Source organism: Cebus imitator, unplaced genomic scaffold (genome assembly GCF_001604975.1).
Source record: "Cebus imitator isolate Cc_AM_T3 unplaced genomic scaffold, Cebus_imitator-1.0 Scaffold392, whole genome shotgun sequence".
NCBI classification, from domain to species: Eukaryota; Metazoa; Chordata; class Mammalia; order Primates; family Cebidae; genus Cebus; species Cebus imitator.
Genome location: NW_016107707.1, coordinates 1704220 through 1722839, shown reverse-complemented (window position 1 = coordinate 1722839; position 18620 = coordinate 1704220). Strand labels below are relative to the sequence as shown.

The window sequence follows — 18620 nt, the reverse complement described above, 5'->3', positions numbered from 1 at the left end:
GCCCGGCTCATTTTGTTTCTTAAGAAATCGTTTTCTTCCCCAGATTTTCTTTTATACTTTAAAGTTTTATTGCATTAACTTTCATGTTAAGAGCTGTAGTACAATTGGACTTGATTTTTGTGCATGTTGTGAGATTGGGGTCACATGTCATATTTTTCCCATAGGCATTTTGTCCATAGCGTCCTTGTGCCAGCTCCTTTGGGTGAAAAGACTGTCCATGGGCACTATTCTGGGGTGCCGCCTTTGTCTGAACCAAGTGATTGTCTGTACTTGTGCCTCTTCTGGTCTGGCAGCTTTTCCCTCAGTGACTGACTGCACTTGTTGGCACCTGTAGTGTGTTGTGGAGTAGAAATGGTGACAGTGTGCCTCCTGGCCTTTTTCTTAGTAGCAGAGAAAGAGCTTTCCAGATTTCACACGCGAAGTATGATGTTTGTTTTAGGAGTCTCTTTTTAAGTACTTTTGAATCTTAAGAATGTTTTCTTCTGTTTCTGTTAAACTTCGTCAAATGCTTTTCCTGCATTACTTGATCATAGAATTTTTATGTTTTTCTGTTAATGTGTGAATTACTGACTTTTCAAATGTTGACACAGTCTTCCATTTCTGGAATTAAACTGCTTTGATCATAATATTGGTTATATGGATACATATTTCTGGTCTTGGTTTGCTATTTTTTAAAGACAGTTTTGCATTTGTATTTGTAATTTTTCTGGATTTTGCGTGCCATTTTCCTTGTGATTTTTTTTGGTGACCTACAATTTTCTTTTCTTGTAATGCCCTGTAAGTTACTGGTATTGATGACCGCCACCCCTTTACTAACAGAGCAGCTGCAAATCAGGAAGAGGGTGATGCCCATGCAGCCCTGCTAGTTTCCATCTCTCCACCGGAGAATGTTAGCGAGCTGGGGGAGATACTGGCTGATGGATCCACTGGCAGGAAAACGTAATAGACATTCAGGTTTTTGTAACCAAGGTTGTGCTAGTCTCATAGAGTGAGTAGGAGAATGTTTGTTCCTATTGTTTTCTTGGAAGGGTGTATATAAGATTGGTAAAATTTGCCATGTAAGCTCTCCGCAGGCCCCACCCAGGCAGCTGCCGGTGACCTGCCTGGGCGTGGGGAACAGAAAGCCGGAGTGGGCAAGATGAGTTCAATTCGCCATGGGGCTGTTGGTTAAAACCCAGGAGAAGCCACCAAAATAACTGGCCAATGAATGGTAACTGAAAGGAAATCAGAGTTGTTGACAGGCAAATAAGGGATATCCAAAGAGAAGAAGAAGACGTGAAACGATCTGTGAAAGATGCAGCCAAGAAGGGCCAGAAGGATGTCTGCACAGCTCTGGCCAGGGCCATGATCAGGTCAGGGACGGCCATGAACAAGCTGTATGCATCCAAAGCACACATGAACTCGGTGCTCATGGGGATGAGGAACCAGCTCGTGGTCTTGCGAGTGGCTGGTTCCCTCCAGAAGAGCACAGAAGTGATGAGGGCCGTGCAAAGTCTTGTGAAGATTCCAGAAATTCAGGCCACCATGAGGGAGCTGTCCAAAGAAATGCTGAAGGCTGGGATCACAGAGATGTTAGAGGACACTTTCGAAAGCATGGACGATCAGGAAGAAATGGAGGAAGAAGCAGAAATGGAAATCGACAAAATTCTATTTGAAATTACAGCAGGGGCCTTGGGCAAAGCACCTGGTAAAGTGACTGATGCCCTTCCAGAGCCAGAACCTTCAGGAGCGATGGCCGCCTCAGAGGACGAGAAGGAGGAAGAAGCTCTGGAGGCCATGCGGTCCCGGCTGGCCACACTCCACAGCGAGGGGCGGCCTACCTGCTGGGTGTGCACACGCTCCTCTGAAGAGCTGCCGTTTCATGTATTTCTTGCATCACACCTCTGTTGTGAGGACTACCATGTTGGAGAAGGCTCTGTTTGTCTCTTTTCACTCTCTGCCCAGGTTTTGGGATTGAAAAGTGGTTGTTCTTGAAAAGGTTGTATAAATAAATGCATCATTTTTAGGAGTATAGACAGAAATATCTTATTGTGGGGAGGGGAAGGAAATCCATCTCCTCATAAAGCACTTCTGAAAATACAGGTGATTGCCTGAATGTTGAAGACTCTACTTTTGTCTATAAAACACTATATAAATGAATTTTAATAAATTTTTGCTTTGGCACGTGGCCCCCCACAAAAAAAATTGCCATGTAGGTGTACTGTTCAGTGGCGTTAAGTACATTTACGTTGTTTCACAGCTGTCACCACCGCTCATCTCCAGAACTTTTCATTTCTCCCAACTGAAACTCCATACCCATTAAACACCAGTTTCCCCAGCGCCTGGCAGCTACCATTCTACTTTGTCTCTGTGAATTTGGCTAATCCAGGTACCTCATATACGTGGCACCATACAGTTTTTATCCTTTTTGGATGGGCTTATTTCACTTAGCATGTCTTCAGGTTTCACCTGTGTTGTAGAAGGTGTCTGAATTTCCTTACATTTTTTTTTTTATTATACTTTAAGTTCTGGGGTACATGTGCAGATCGTGCTGGTTTGTTACGTAGGTATACATGTGCTATGGTGGTGTGCTGCATCCGTCAGCCTGTCATCTACGTTAGGTATTTCTCCTAATGCTATCCCTCCCCAGTCCCCCCCACCTCCTGCTGCTCCTCCCCTAGCCCCCAACCCCCAGACCCCGGTGTGTGATGTCCCCCTCCCTGTGTCCATGTGTCCTCATTACTCAGCACCCACCTATGAGTGAGAACATGTGGTGTTTGGTTTTCGGTTTTCTGTTCTTGTGTCAGTTTGCTGAGAATGATGGTTTACAGTTTTATCCATGTCCCTGCAAAGGACATGAACTCCTCCTTTTTTATGGCTGCATAGTTGAATTTTCTTGTATTTTAAGGTGAAATCATATTCTATTATATGAATAGATCACAGTTTGCTGTCCATCCATCAGTTGATGACACTTGGGTTGTTTCCAGCTTTTGGCTATTGTGAGTAACGCTGCTATGAATGTGGGTGTGTATATTATCCATTTGCATCCCTGCTTTTACTTTTTTTGGGTATATAGCTAGAGGTAGAATTGATAGATGATTTGGTAATTTTATATTTAATTTTTTTAAGGAGCTGCTGTACTGTTTTTCAGAGTGGCTGTACCATCTTACGTTCCCATTGGTAGCGTGCAGGAGTTCAGTTTCTCTACATCCCCACCAACACTTGTTTATTTTCTGTTTTTTTTTTGATAGTAGCCATAACGGGGTGTGAAGTGGTATCTCCTTGTGGTTTAATTTGCATGTCGCTAATGATTGGTGATGTCAAGCATCTTTTCATGTGCTTATTGACCATTTGCATATCTTTTTGGGAGAAATGTCTATTCAAGTCTTTTGCCCAGGTTTTAAGGCGGTTTTTTGTCATGTTGGGCTTTGGGAGTTCATTCCATGTTCTGGATATATATGATTGGCAATCTGTTTTGCATTCTTTGGGTTGCCGTTTCACTCTTGATAGCCTCCCTCCTTCGATGCACGGAAGTGTGTGATTTTGATCAAATCCAACTTACCTGCTTTTTCCTTTTGTTGCCTGTGCTGCTTTTGGTGTCCTATTCAAGTCAGCATCACCAAATTCAGTGCCGTGAAGGTTTTCCCCTGTGTTTTCTTCTAGAATATTTTATAGTTTAGCACTTATTTTTAGGTCTCTGATCCATTTCGAATCAGTTTTTGTGTGTGGCCTGAGGTAACTTAAAAAAAAAACAAAACCCACAAGGCCAGGCACGGTGGCTCACACCTGTAATCCCAGCACTTTGGGAGACTGAGGAAGGTGAATCATGAGGTCAGGAGTTCGAGATCAGCCTGGCCAACATGGTGATACCCCATCTCTACTAAAAATATAAAAATTAGCTGGGCATGGTGGTGTGCGCCTGTAGTTCCAGCTGCTCGGGAGGCTGAGGCAGGAGAATCACTTGAACCCATGAGGTGGCGGTTGCGGTGAGCCGAGATTGCGCCTGCATGTTAGCCTGGGCGACAGAGCAAGACTCTGTCTCAAAACAAAACAGAAAACAAAAAACCAACCACAATATCATTATCCATAAGAGTAACAGTGATTCTTTAATCTGTCATGCAGCCCGTGTTACATTGTCCTGGACTATCTCAAAAATGCCTTTTTTAGGTGGTAATTTTGAATGAGGACCTGAGCAAGTTCTGTGTGTTGGCATTGGTTGACATATGCGTCTAGGCTCTTTCCTCTAACAACATGGCTCCAGGCCCTCCTCTCCCTGTCTCTGATCGTACTGTTTTCTCTTTCAAAGAAGCAGATTGGTTATTTTGGGGAACTTCACGTTTTCTGAACTTGGTTGATTGCATTCTCGTACTCTACTCCAACATGTTCTTCTATGAGTTTCATTTCTCTAGTCTGCTGGTTAGATCTAGAGGTTTGGTTGGATTTGAATTCGGTCTTGTTGGGTCCGTGTTATGTCTGAAGTCATGCTGCATGCGTTCTGTTGGCTCCGGAGGCCTGTCATGCTCAGTGGCTCCCTGCTTTAGTTCTGTGAAGATAGACCGGGGAATTCACGTGTTATATGTCCTCCATAAAATCCCCGACCAACCTTTCACTCAGCTGTCTGGTGACCAGGAGCTACAGTTTGTTCAGGAAGGACATGATCTAAGCTTGACTTACTGAAGTGCCACCCCTTTTAACTCTTTTGCATAATATTGAGTTGATATCCTAGTGCTTCCAAAGGTGACCACTACTCGGGTTTTCTTTCTTTCTTTTTTTTGAGTATTTTTATGAATGAATAGACTTTTATTTGTTTGGTGTTTTTTTTTCTTTTTTAGCTTTCCCCCCCAATATATACATTTAAAGGCGTAAATACCCTCAAGCATACATTTAGCTGTATGTCACCAATTTTGATTTGCCATATTTTTATTATTAATTTCAACACATTTTCTAATTTTCATAGTCATTTTTTTTCTTGGAATTTTGGGTTACTTATAAGTATATTTTGTAGTTTTCAAATATGTGGATGGATATTTTTATTTATTTGGGATAAATTTTTAAAAATGTATTTCTAATTTAACTGCATTGTAGTCTGCATACATGCTCTGTAACTTTCTTTATTTGAAACCGCTTGAGAGTTGCTCTGTGGCCTGGCATGGCCATATTTGATATTCATGCTGCCTGGATGCTTTTAAAAGCATTCAATATTTAATAGAATTTGTATTTGTGGTGTTAGTTACAGAGCTAGGAATGTATTTCTCGCATTGTGATTGTGGTTTTGTTTATTTTTGCTTGTAGTTCTTTCACACAGTTTGTTCTTTTCATTTTACCTATTGATCGATGGACTGATTCTACTTTCTGTATATACAGAGTCATTTTTTACAGGTCAGAACTGTAGAAATAATGAGGAAGTAACACTGATACGCAAAGCTGATTTGGAGAACCATAATAAAGATGGAGGCTTCTGGACTGTGATTGATGGGAAAGTGTATGATATAAAGGACTTCCAGACTCAGTCGTTAACAGGAAATAGTATTCTCGGTAAGGTTACCCTTCTTATTTAATGGTTAGAAGTTACAGCATGTGTCATTTCAAGCAGAGTATTTGGCTTAGTTTTGTGCTAGCCCCCACATATTTTAATGTGTCTGTAACTTTGGTGTTTATCTTATCAACAAATTCAGCACATTTGAAGAATTTCCTATCATTATGCATGTTTTGTTTTAATACTGGGAACTCATTTCAAGTTCTGAGTTGACGCAGGCAACTCTGGGAGACAGTGGGAGGTCATTATACTCTGCTAACCCTCACCTTTGAGTTAAGCGCCTAACTTATTTCCTACTCACTGTTTCTACTAAAGCTCTTTAGGTAAATTAAATTGAACTCATGTTGCTTTTTTCCTTTTTGTTTCAGCTCAGTTTGCAGGGGAAGACCCAGTGGTAGCTTTGGAAGCTGCTTTGCAGTTTGAAGACACCCGGGAATCCATGCATGCATTTTGTGTCGGCCAGTATTTGGAGGTAAGGCTGTATGCCTTGAGTGTCACACAGGATGTCAGGGGATACCCTGTGTGTGTTTGTGATAGGAATATTTGGATCCAGAAGCACTGACAGCGGGGTCTTTTGAGGGGGGCATCAGGGATAAATAGAAGGATCTTTTAGAAGTTTTTTTCATAAATGAATTTACATTTATTCATGTTAAGATTTTTGATGTGCTGGTCTTGAAAGATTGTTTTTTAAATGACCAATTTGTGAGAAATATAGACAGTGTTCCACAAGAAAAGAGGTTAAACTTTTGTCTTATGTAGGAATTTGGAATGGCTTATTATCTTGAGGTATGTATTTTTTGGGAAGAAATATGCAGAAGTGTAATCCTTTAGAATAGAAATATGTCCTTCCTATGTATTTACGAACACATGGAATTTATATATTGGGATTGGCTTTCCAGGTATCCACAAGTAATAAAATGTATTAAATGCCATAAGGGCAGGCTTTAAAACATTTTATGAGGGGGAAAATTAACTTTGCTGTAAATATCTTCTGTGAGTGGAAAAGGTGAACTCTTGCTTTTTTTTTTATGAGTTTCATTTTTGTTAGAATAATTTCATTTCCTCCATGTGTGTGGTCACGGTCCACTAATACTTGTCATCGAGTACCTGCCATGTCACAGTTTTGTTGCCCAATGGGTTCCTTATGCATATAACAATTCATTATATTTTCTGAAGCATGGAAACTGATTCCTAAGGAGTATTCTAGGCAAATGTATCTGTCCTTTAGTTTTTCTAGGGCCGGGCTGTGCAGTTGCTGCCTGCCTCATAGGGCATTGGGTTTATGTGGTATCTGATGTTACTTGGGCACAGCAGCATCAACTTGTTACGGAATGGAGGGTAGAACGCCCAGGGCACCCTGGGCTCACATGGTGGTACAGCTGCAGGACAGAAGCTATCCTTTTGGTTTTAAGTTTTTAATTGATTCTGTTTCCTCAGAGTGATGATGAAACTTATTTTTCCAGCCTGACCAAGAAGTTGTGACCATACCAGATCTGGGAAGTCTCTCTTCACCTCTGATAGACACAGAGAGGAATCTGGGCCTGCTTCTCGGATTACACGCTTCCTATTTAGCAATGAGCACGCCGCTGTCTCCTGTCGAGATCGAATGTGCCAGTAAGAAAATCTTTGCTTTCTGCTGATTAGCAGATTATTGTTTTTGAACTGTAACCGTCATTAAGAGTGGGAGAGGGCCAGACACAGTGGCTCATGCCTGTAATCCCAGCCCTTTGGGAGGCTGAGGCAGGTGGATTACTTGAGGTCAAGAGTTTGAGACCAACCTGGGGAACATGGCAAAACCCCATCTCTACAAAAAACACAAAAATTAGGAAGGCATGGTGGCCCATACCTGTAGTCTGAGATACTGAGGAGGCTGAGGTAGGAGGATCGCTTGAGCCTGGGAGCTTGAGGCTGCAGTGAGCCACGGTCACACTGCTGCACTCCAACCTCGGTGGCAGAGCAAGACTCACTCTTAAAAAAAAGTAGGAAAGTAGGATTCAACACAGCTGAGGATGATGAGAAATAAGGATAGGGAGACTGAACTCAGTTAGGGGTAGCTGTGAGTGGCTGTCATTTGCCCTCGTGGTTTGTTGCTACAGAGGAAGCTAAAAAGTGTGCGGGAATATCCAGCCTGTGGTGGCCTCCCACGTTACAGCCTCTGCCCATTGGGCCCAGCATGGCTTTCGTCTCCCTGCACGCCCACAAATTGCACAGAATGTGCATCAGCCATCCTGTCAGGGAACAGCATCCTATTTGAGGACTGTGTTTTTACCAGTCAGCTATATTTCCAGATGGCAGCCTTTTAAGTTTCTTCCTGTGTCCTAAGATGGGTTTACATTTTTCTTCATGTAGTTGCGCATTTCGCAGCTGTCTGTCTGTCTGTGCCTGTGAGCTGCTTCTCTTGAGCAGTTGCTTGGTGCGGTTCCCATGCTAGGTGTTCAGGATGCAGGGACGGATAGGACACGCCTCCGCCTTCAGCTGTTTCTTGTGGATGAGGCAGTGTTCTAAGCAGGTCACGTTACGGGGTGGTGAATGGTGAAATAGAGACTTTCATACGTGGTTCTGGAGGAAGAAAGGCTTCACATTGGCCGCAGTCCTGAAGTTGGGTGAGGGGGCATTCTGGGCAGAAAATGCAGGGGTGTGAAAGGCGCTGCTGAGAGGAGCAGGGCTTTCCTGCCGCTCGTGAGAGTGGGTGTGGCGGAAGGCTGGTCGGGGAAGGAATCTTGGCGCTCACACAGCCCCTCATTGGGCAGACCTTTGTGCAGTGCTGGGTGGTGGGCTTCTGTGGGGCCCTCTGAGGCAGGTGCTTCCCTCACTCCTCCTTGAGGCTCGTTGCTTGCCAGAGATGGGCTTTGCTTAAATTGGCAAGTAGGGCAGGGCTGGTGAGCTCCAGGGCAGAGGGTGCCATGGGCCCTGGCAGGTGGATCTGATCCACAGGAGGATCAGACTTATCTTGGAGCAGTAAGGGGGGGCTGTCCTGTGCCTAAAGAGAGAGGGCCGGGGAGAGTCGACGTTGGATTTGTTTTTCAGAAGAACAAATGTGGTGATTTGGGGAATGCTCCTGAGTGCTCTAAAATCTGCACGTCAGGTAAAAGAACACTAAGTGCATCCCTGCTTTGGCTGCTTGGATTTGGATCCATATTTGGTGACAGATCGTTAATACAGATGTGTAATGGTGCACATTCCAGTTGTGTGTGTGTGTGTGTGTGTGTGTGCGTGCAACGCCCTCCAGTTACCGTAAGCAGCTGTAATTCACGTTCACGGCTGGCTGATCTGGCACCTTACACCACACACAGGTCCCCTTAAGGATCTCTCTTTCATTACAGATTGCGTGTGTGTTAAATATTTTCTCCTCCTTGTTCCTTTACAAATGCTCTAGGAATATGTAGCCTACCTCGAGGATGTAAGTCTGTGTAGAAACCCTTCAGATGCTCCTGGATACTCAGCATCATGGTCTGATTCATGGTCTTATTCCTCATCTTAGTTGTTGCTTCCACAAGTCCTATACTGAGCCTCAGAATGGTGGTGGTCTGTCATCCAGTCTCCCTGGTACCCTGATAGTCAAACATACTTTCAGACTTGGAATCCTGTGATTAGTTGTGTCCGTGGTGCCCTTTGCTGCTCTCCCTGTCAGAATGTGCCACCCAGTCTTCGCACGGTATCTGTGCAGCCAGGCAGCTGTAGGCAAAGGACAGGTGTCCAGTGGATTTTGGACTGGAACGATGATCCTGAGTTCTGATGCCATGCCTGAGGCATGTGGAATCACCAGAAAGTGTTACCTGTGTTCACATAGATGGAGGAATCATAAGTCAGCCTGTGTAAACAGACATGTTAGGTGGAGCCCTTTCATATGAGTGATGCTGAGTTCCACCTTCTAAATTGAGTGTGCAGTTGAGCATCTTTTTTGTTTTTAGTATTTATTTTGAGCTGTGCACTGGAGTTTCTCTTTCACGTTTGTGTGTGCATTTTTCAGAATGGCTTCAGTCGTCCATCTTCTCTGGAGGCCTGCAGACCAGCCAGATCCACTACAGCTACAACGAGGAGAAAGATGAGGACCACTGCAGCTCTCCAGGGGGTACCCCTGCCAGCAAGTCTCGACTCTGCTCCCACAGACGGGCCCTGGGCGACCATTCCCAGGCGTTTCTGCAAGCCGTCGCAGACAATAACATTCAGGATCACAACGTGAAGGTGAGTGAGGCCTCCCGGCACTGCACCTCAGTGTTGTGTGTATCTGAGGACTTGGACATAGGAATACCTATGTACGCTTTGCCTAACATATAGCACAGACTTTGTTTCATGTATTATTTGGAGAGTTTTGAGGTGAGAACCTGATTCTGTTAACATGCTAGTGAGGCTTCAGAAGCATTACCGATTGCAAGTGCATCAGAAGCTGTGGCATGTTTAGGATTTGTGAAGACTCACTGGGTGACCCTCAAGTTACCTCCAGATGTGTCTCTTTCAGGACTTTCTGTGTCAAATAGAGAGGTACTGTAGGCAGTGCCACTTGACCACACCGATCACGTTTCCCCCCGAGCATCCCGTGGAAGAGGTCGGTCGCTTGCTGTTATGTTGCCTCTTAAAACATGAAGATTTAGGTATGGAACTCATTGTCTGTGTACTTCAGCTGTGCTGCCGGTTCCTCAACCAAGCTGTGGTACACATTCATTCTTTCCCTGCCCTTGTCTTACGTGTCTTTTTACAGGTCATGTGGCATTATCTTTAGTTCACGCAGGTGCACTTGGTATTGAGCAAGTAAAGCACAGAACATTGCCTAAGTCGGTGGTGGATGTTTGTAGAGTTGTCTACCAAGCAAAATGTTCACTTATTAAGGTGATAGATTTTAATTCTTTTTCTTGTGTGCTTCGCAGACAGTTGCTGAAATCTTTGTTGTTGAGTTGTCTTTCCCTGGTTAACTTTGCAGACTCATCAAGAACAGGGCCGTTCTTACAAGGAGGTCTGCGCTCCTGTCATCGAACGTCTGAGATTCCTCTTTAATGAATTGAGACCTGCTGTTTGTAATGATCTCTCTGTAATGTCTAAGTTTAAATTGTTAAGTTCTTTGCCCCGTTGGAGGAGGATAGCTCAGAAGATAATTCGAGAACGAAGGAAAAAGAGAGGTAAGAATATAAAAGGGCAGAAGATACTGTTAAAGCGTGTGCTTCACCCTGCCTCGCTGGATCTGTGGTTTCCAAGTGAAGTTTCTCTGCGGTAGATTCCATGCCACATTTCCACCTACTGCCATCATTTTTATGTATAGTTATGATTAAATACAGAAATTTCGCTTATTTTTCCAAGAGATCAGACAATGAGGCACTTTAGGAATTGAGTGTGGTATGATTTGGTTACTAGTAGATTGATGTTGAAAAAGGTAAATAATCTTTACTGAATTGATGGGGACCAGGAAGTTATTTTATTAGTTGTCCTGGTAATGAGATGTATAGGAACATAGAAACTTATTGCCATTGTTGTAAAGAAATGTTTTTTTGTTTGGAAATATTGAGTATTCTGACACATGGAGAATTATTACACAGGGGAGCTAAAAGAGTTACCGACAGTTTCGTGGAAGCAGCTGTGTGAGGGTACGGAAAAGTCTTTGCATTAAATAATCCAAATTTGAGTAAAAATGCTTAGAAATCATAAAACAGTTTAGAATTTAGTCACTTGTAATTATAAATAAACTACATAAATTTCTGATTATATTCTTACAAGTTATACTGATTTACTCACAAACCTGCTTATTGAACAGTATTAATTACTGATTTTCTGGTGGCATTTTGAACAATAAGTTCACAAAAGACCGAAGTGTTTTAGAAGCCACCCTCACTTGACTGTTCCTAGACAAACCCTGCACTGTGACAGTCGTGCTGAATCAGCCGGGTGCTCTGGATTAGGAAGTCACAGCAGTCACACTGTTGTGATTCCTTTAACCTAGGCATGCAGGAACTCAGCCTGGGCCCAGGAGACAGGTGTGTCTTGGTGTTAAGGAGAGAGACTCCACCATTTGCCATCTCATGCCTGTGGGTTCTGAGCCCACACTGTCACTTTTAGAGTTTCCTTGTGGGTTTATAGATTTATTGTGTATAGTTGCAAGTTGGTTTTCTTTTTTTGGAAATTAAGTAACTTATAAATATTAAATGATTAATATTCCTGTTGCTGTGTCAGGGATCCTTTCTCAGACTTGATGATTTCACTAAAAGGACTCCGAAGAACTCAGGAGAGCTGTTAGACTCACAGTTGTGGGTTTTTACTGCAAAAAGGATACAGATTAAAATTAGCCAAGGGGAGGATGCCTGGAGGGAAGTCCCGAGGAAACTAGGCAGAAGCTTTTGGTGTCTCTCTGCAGTGGCGTCACATGGACGTGCTTAGCTCTCCCAGCAACAGTGCATCACATCCTGTTAACCAGCCAGGGCACCTGAGCCTTGAGTCTAGAGGTTTTGTTGGGGGCCAGTCACTTTGGCAGTGCTTGTGTGACTGACCTCAATCAATTACTCAGACTCCAGTGCCCCAGAGCAAAAACAAGTGGTCTGGTTCCCCGCCCACTCGCAAGTCACATCGTTAGCATACGCTACCTGGCCAAGTGCCACAAGGTCCTGGGTGTCGAGCATGCCAAAAAACTTATCCAGCGGGATGTTACAAAGGCTCAGAGCTCAGTTCCTAGAAAAAGGACCAGTCCTGAAGGGACAGACCTTCCTCGGGAATTGGCAGGGTTTGAGCAACCCTGGTCTACTGTGTTAGCTCTTTACTGCCCAGGTGTATTATTATGTTGCTTATTTTGTATGTTATATGCTGAGGAGATTTACACCAAGAATTTTAAAAGAGGGAAAATACAGGGAGGAAATTTCACATATCACAGTGAATTCAGTTGATTCAGTTACACACTGATAGAGAACCACCAGGAACCGTGGGCCAAATTCCACCTCTTGATTGCTTTGTGTTGCCCATGGACTAAGACTTTTTTTTTTTTTTAATTTAAAGAAGTATATTATTTTTGACACACAAAGATTACGTGAAGTTAAGATTGTAGTAGCATAAATGAAGTTTTATTGGAGCGCAGCCACACCTATTCATTTATCTGTGGTTACTTTTTGTGCTGCAAGAGGAGAGTTGAGCATTTGCAGCAGACTGCCTGGCCTGAAAAGACTCTGATGTTCCCTCCTTGCCCTTGAGGAGGAGCCTGCTGGCTGCCAGGCGCCCCTGCTTCAGGGCTTCTCCCCTGTTACGCTCTCACTTTGTCTTTCTGTTCTGACATGGCAATCATTTCCCTTGTGTCATTTCAGCATTGTAATTTATAATGTTCACCATGTTTATTTGAATGAAATATTTGTCTTCATGCAAGTCTAAGTCTTAATTTAAAATTATATTTAAGTGTATGATTTTTATAGTGAATCATGTTTTAAAACACAGTTCCTAAGAAGCCGGAATCTACAGATGATGAAGAAAAAATTGGAAACGAAGAGAGTGATTTAGAAGAAGCTTGCATTTTGCCTCATAGTCCAATAAATGTGGACAAGAGACCCATTGCAATTAAATCACCCAAGGTGCAGTATTTTCTGTGATTCTGAGATTAGCTGAATAGAATCATAGCGTGTAGCAAAGGAATCCACACATCTCGTACCTCTGTACCAGAGCATCTGGAGGGAGGTGGGCGGTTGTTAGAAAAAAGGCCCCAGAGATGCTTCGTGAACTTGACGTTTGATGCCCTGGTCAGAGCTGTAGCTGGGGAAGGGTTTCGTTTTATTTTTGGTACTACATTGTGTCATTATTTATTCACCGTTAATTCCTTAAATGTATTCTTTGTTCCAGAAACAGTGCTGGGCCCCGTGGCTATTAATATGAACCATAACTTTGTATGTCAAGCTAGCCTTTCCCAACATATATCAGTGTAGAGATTCTAAATTCACTTAAAAGAATACTTAGAGCGTCATTTTTAAACCATGTATTAGTTATTAAATTTAACATATTTTAACCAATTTAAACCCATGAGCGTTGTTTATTTATATTTTACTTGAATGAGTTTTGGATCACTGTTTAGTATTAGGTAGGGTAGACCAATGGTGAAAATTGTTTTATTTTGTAGGACAAATGGCAGCCACTACTGAGTACAGTTACGGGCGTTCACAAGTACAAGTGGTTGAAGCAGAACGTTCAGGGTCTTTATCCGCAGTCTGCACTCCTCAGTACCATTGCTGAATTTGCTCTTAAGGAAGAGCCAGTGGATGTGGAAAAAATGAGAAAGTGTCTACTAAAACAGGTAACATTTGATGAGAACTGCTTCTCTGCACTGGGTAATATATGTAACACTTAACTGTATGCATTGATATTTTGCAGTTGGAGAGAGCTGAGGTTCGCCTGGAAGGGATAGATACAATTTTAAAATTGGCAAGCAGGAATTTCTTACTTCCATCTGTTCAGTACGCGGTGTTTTGTGGATGGCAAAGGCTTATTCCTGAGGGAGTTGATATAGGGTAAAACATTGTAATATTTTTTTCTTAATTAAGGAAGCTCTGGGAACAAAGTGTTCTGTAATAGTTAAAATTTGTCTGGCAATGTCCTGAGTAAACCTCTTTATCTTCATTTGAAAGGGAACCTCTCACTGATTGTTTAAAGGATGTTGATTTGATCCCACCTTTTAATCGGATGCTGCTGGAAGTCACCTTTGGCAAGCTGTATGCGTGGGCTGTCCAGAACATTCGGAATGTTTTGATGGATGCCAATGCCAAATTTAAAGAGCTTGGTGAGTTTAAAAAAAAACCTGAGGGTTAAAAGCCTGTATTAAAATTGATGTTGCAATAATGTCAACAATTGTATCAATGTTATTTTATGGTTTGGCTTGAATTATATGCTGTGGAAACTTGCAAATGCTAATTTTTGCTTTTGAGAAGACTTTAATAACTTTGTATAATCTGTGCTGCTTTCGGCTTTCTCAGATTTTAAACAAAACTTTAAAATTTAGCAGGAGACACAGTGTTGAAGTACTCTAGTAAAACATTTTTACATTTTCACATTTTGTGTGTATCACACGTCTTATCCTAAAGTGTCTGTGTCCTGTATTACTATTTATTTCCTGGATAGTTTGAGCACCTACAGAGAGTGATTGGACTGGTTTTGTGGAGGAAATGTGAGACATAACTTTTATATTTGAGATGGAAGGAATGGAATAGGGCCCCCGGGATATTCAGAGAGCAGCATGCAAGTCCAGCAGACAGATGGAGCGACCTGTATGTGGAGTGCAGGGGTTAGACCCACCGTGCAGCACAGCAGAGCTGCCCACTCCGTGGAAGCCCACCGAAAAACAGTCAGATGTTTAAGTCATCGCCAGTGCTTTCTGCATTATGTATATTCTTGTATCCATGCACGAGAAATGTAAGTGGGTGCCAATGTTTGTTAGGTATCCAGCCGGTTCCCCTGCAAACCATTACCAATGAGAACCCATCAGGACCGAGTCTGGGGACCATCCCGCAAGCCCGCTTCCTCCTGGTGATGCTGAGCATGCTCACCCTGCAGCACGGCGCCAACAACCTCGACCTCCTGCTCAATTCCGGCATGCTGGCCCTCACACAGACTGCACTGCGCCTGATTGGTAGGTCTGCACCGGCTTGAGAGCCTTTGGGACAACGTCAAGATTTTGCTTTGATTTCTTTCTTTTTTTTTTTAAAGCTTTTTGTAAATTGTGGTAAGAAATAGCAGGAAGTATATCATTTTAACTTTACGATTCAGTGGTATTAAATACATTCACAGTTTTCTAGAGTCATCACCACTGTCTGGTTCTAGAACTTGTTCATCACTGTAAATGTACCCCATTTGTCCTGATTCCCCTGCCCTCCATCCCCTGGCAGTCACAAATCTGTTTTCTCTGTCTATGGTTTTGCATATCCTGAATATTTCATATAAATGGAATCATACCATTTGTGGCCTTTGTGTCTGGGTTATTTCATTTGGTATATGTTGGTACTTTATTTTTATGGCTGAAAAAGATTTCATTGTATGAATATATAACAATTTGTTTATTCATTTATTTGTTGATGAACATTTGGGCTTTGCCTTTTGACTTTTGTGAATAGTGCTGCTAGGAACATTTGTATACAAATATTTGTTTGAACACTTGTTTCTGGTTCTTTTGATTATATACCTAGGACTGGAATTACAGGGTCATATGGTACAACTATGTGTAACTTACTGAGAAACTACCAGACTTTTCCACAGCACTGTATCACTTTACATTCCCACTATTAGTGGACAGGGTTCCAGAGTTTCCGTTTCTCTACTTCCCTGCCAACACTATTTTGTGTGTGTGTGTGTGTGTGTGTGTGTGTGTGTGTGTGTGTTTTAAAATTAAGGCCATCCTAGTGGGTGCGAAGTGGGTATCTCATTGTGATTTTGATTTGCATTTCACTAATGATGAATGACATTGAGCTTCTTTACATGTGTGTGCTTGTTGGCCATTTGTATATCTTCTTTGGTGAAGTGTCTATTCAAGTCCCTTTCTCCTTATTTATTTATTTATTAATGTTACAGATGGAATCTTATTCTGTTGCTCAGGCTGGAGTGCAGTGGCACAGTCTCGGCTCATTGCAACCTCTGCCTCCTAGGTTCAAGTGATTCTCATGCCTCAGCTTCCTGAGTAGCTGGGATTACAGTTACATACCACCACACCTGGCTAATTTTTGTATTTTAGTAGAGATGGGGTTTTGCCATGTTGGCCAGGCTAGTCTTGAACTCCTGACATTAGGTGGTCTGCCTGCTTTGGCCTCCCAAAGTACTGGGATAACAGGTGTGAGCCACTGCCCCCAGCCTCTTTCTCCTTTTTAAGTGGGATTGTCGTCTTTTTGTTGTTGGCACCAATAGGTGCACTATATAAGAATACCAAATATTTAAAGAAGAATTAACACCAGTCCTCAAACTCTTTAAAAACTTCGTGTATACTAGACCTTCACAGATCTGTAGACCTTTATCAGAGGCTACTTTATGTAATTAGAGGATATTTTCTCCTGTTCTCTGGATTGTATTTCCTTTGATCCAGAGACGTTTTCTGTTTTGAAGAAGCTCAATTTGTCTTTCTTTTGTTGTCTGTGTTTTTGATATCATATCCAAAAAGCCATTTCCAAATACAAGGTTGATGAAGATTATCCTTATGTTTTCTTCTGTTAAGCTTTCTAGTTTTAGCTCTCGTATTTAGATCTTTGGTCTGTGTTGAGGTAATTTTTTTTATGCAGTGTGAGGTAAGAGTCCAACCTTTTTCTTTTGATTATCTGATTGTTTCAATACCATTTGTTGAAGACTGTTCTTTCCCTGAAGGTCTTAGTACCCCTGGCAAAAGTCAGTTGGCTGGAGATTCTTAGGTTTATTTCTGGACTCTCAATTACATTCTCATATTCTATATGTCTATAATTATGTGAGTATCACAGTGTTTCGAACATTGTAGATTTGTACTGTTTCCAGATTGAGAAGTGTGAGTCTTCCAACTTTGTTTTTCTTTCTCAAGATTATTTTGGCTACTTCGAGTCCCTTCTAGTTTTACATGAACTTCAAGTCTGGCTTTTCCATGTCTGCAAAAAAGACCTTTGGGATTTTTGATAGGGATGGTATTGAATCTGTACATTGTTTTGGGGAATAGTGCCATCTTAACAATGTGATCATTCATTCTCTGAATGTGGGATGTCTCCATTTATTTCGATTGTCTTTAATGTCTTTCAGCAATGTTTTATTGTTTTACAGTTATCAGGGTAATAATGCCTCATAGGATGAACTAGGGAGTGTTTCAACTCTAGACGAGCTGGAGGATGGGTGTCAATTCTGCTTTAAATGTTTGGTAGAGTTGACCAGTGAAGCCGTCTGGTCCTTAGCTTTCCTTTGTTGAAAGATTTTTAGTTACTGATTCAATGTCTTTACTTGTGGTGGGTCTATTCAGATTTTCTGTTTCTTCTTGAGTCAGTTTGGTGATTTATGTTTCTAGGAGTTTGTCTGTTTTGTCTAGGCTGTCTTATTTGTTGGGATACAGCTGTTCACAGTATTCTTTTGTCATCTTTTTATTTTATGTTAGTAGTACTGTCCTCATTTACATTTCTGATGTTATTTGCGTCTTTTTTTCTTAATTTACCTAAAAGTTTGTCACTTTTTTTGATCTTGCCGAAAACCAAACTTTTGGTTTTATTACTATTTTTCTATTCCTTATTTCATTTATGACTGCTCTGATCTTTATTGTTTCCTTCTTTCTGCTTTGTATTTTTTTGTTTTTGTTTTTGTTTTGAGACTGGGTCTTATTTTGTCCCTCAGGCTGAAGCACGGTGGCACAATCATGGCTTACTGCAGCCTCAACCTCTCCTGGGCCCAAGTTACCCGCCTGCCTCCGCCTCCCAAAGTGCTGGGATTACAGGTGTGAGCCACCACACCTGGCTTAACTTTTGCTTTTATTGTGTTCTTATTTTCTAGTTCTTCCAGGGGTAGAGTTAAGTTGTTGGCTTGAGATTGTCTTTAGAAAATGCATACGTTCATAGAACAATTGCCCCCTGCGCCCTGCTTTTGGCGCAACACAGAAGTTTTGCTATGTTGTGTTTTCATTCATCTCATAGTATTTTCTAATTTTCCTTGTGACTTCTTCTTTGACCCACTGATTGTTCACTGTGTAGAGTTGACCAGCGAAGCCATCTGGTCCTTAGCTTTCCCTTGTTGATTGTTTACTGTGTGTTGTTTAATTTTCATATACTTGTGAATTTTCCACTTTTCCTTTTGTTGCTAATTTCTCATTCCATTTTGGTTGGGGAAGATAATTTGTATGATTTTAGTCTGTTTAAATGTAGGACTGATTTTGTGGCCTAACATACGGTCTGGTCAGTGTAAGAGAGTGTTCTCTGTTATGCTTGAGAAGAAGGTGTATTCTGCTCTTTTTGGGTGAAATGCTCCGTATGGGTCTGTTAGATCTGATTGGCTTATGGTGGTCTTTCTTGGCTAAAATCTGAGATGCCGCAGGGGGCCTGTGGTCAAAGGCAAAGTGAAAAAGCAAGGTTTTCCCAAGTTCTTTAAACCTCATCAGTCTTAGAGACCATATAATCCATTCAAAACTGTGTCGGGCCAGGCTGTAATCCTAGAGTCCACATTCATCCATTCAAAA

The 18620-nt window shown here is 42.0% G+C and overlaps 2 protein-coding genes across 2 annotated transcripts in view; both read left to right on the top strand.

The window, feature by feature from the left end:
* The window catches only part of HERC2 (HECT and RLD domain containing E3 ubiquitin protein ligase 2), a 211465-nt gene that overhangs the window by 81762 nt on the left and 111083 nt on the right, over positions 1–18620 (top strand). Inside the window, exons 24-35 of the mRNA XM_017508492.2 lie at positions 5344–5514; positions 5884–5987; positions 6979–7129; positions 9486–9700; positions 9975–10107; positions 10215–10342; positions 10434–10629; positions 12917–13050; positions 13590–13763; positions 13841–13977; positions 14095–14246; positions 14901–15092. Of these exons, the coding sequence (XP_017363981.1) occupies positions 5344–5514; positions 5884–5987; positions 6979–7129; positions 9486–9700; positions 9975–10107; positions 10215–10342; positions 10434–10629; positions 12917–13050; positions 13590–13763; positions 13841–13977; positions 14095–14246; positions 14901–15092 (1887 nt within the window). The remainder of the gene's footprint in view (positions 1–5343; positions 5515–5883; positions 5988–6978; positions 7130–9485; positions 9701–9974; positions 10108–10214; positions 10343–10433; positions 10630–12916; positions 13051–13589; positions 13764–13840; positions 13978–14094; positions 14247–14900; positions 15093–18620) is intronic.
* LOC108289158 (charged multivesicular body protein 3-like) lies at positions 15–2169 on the top strand. The gene has a single exon (XM_037731348.1). It carries the CDS (start codon positions 1345–1347, stop codon positions 1972–1974), a length of 630 nt encoding a protein of 209 aa, XP_037587276.1. The 5' UTR covers positions 15–1344; the 3' UTR covers positions 1975–2169.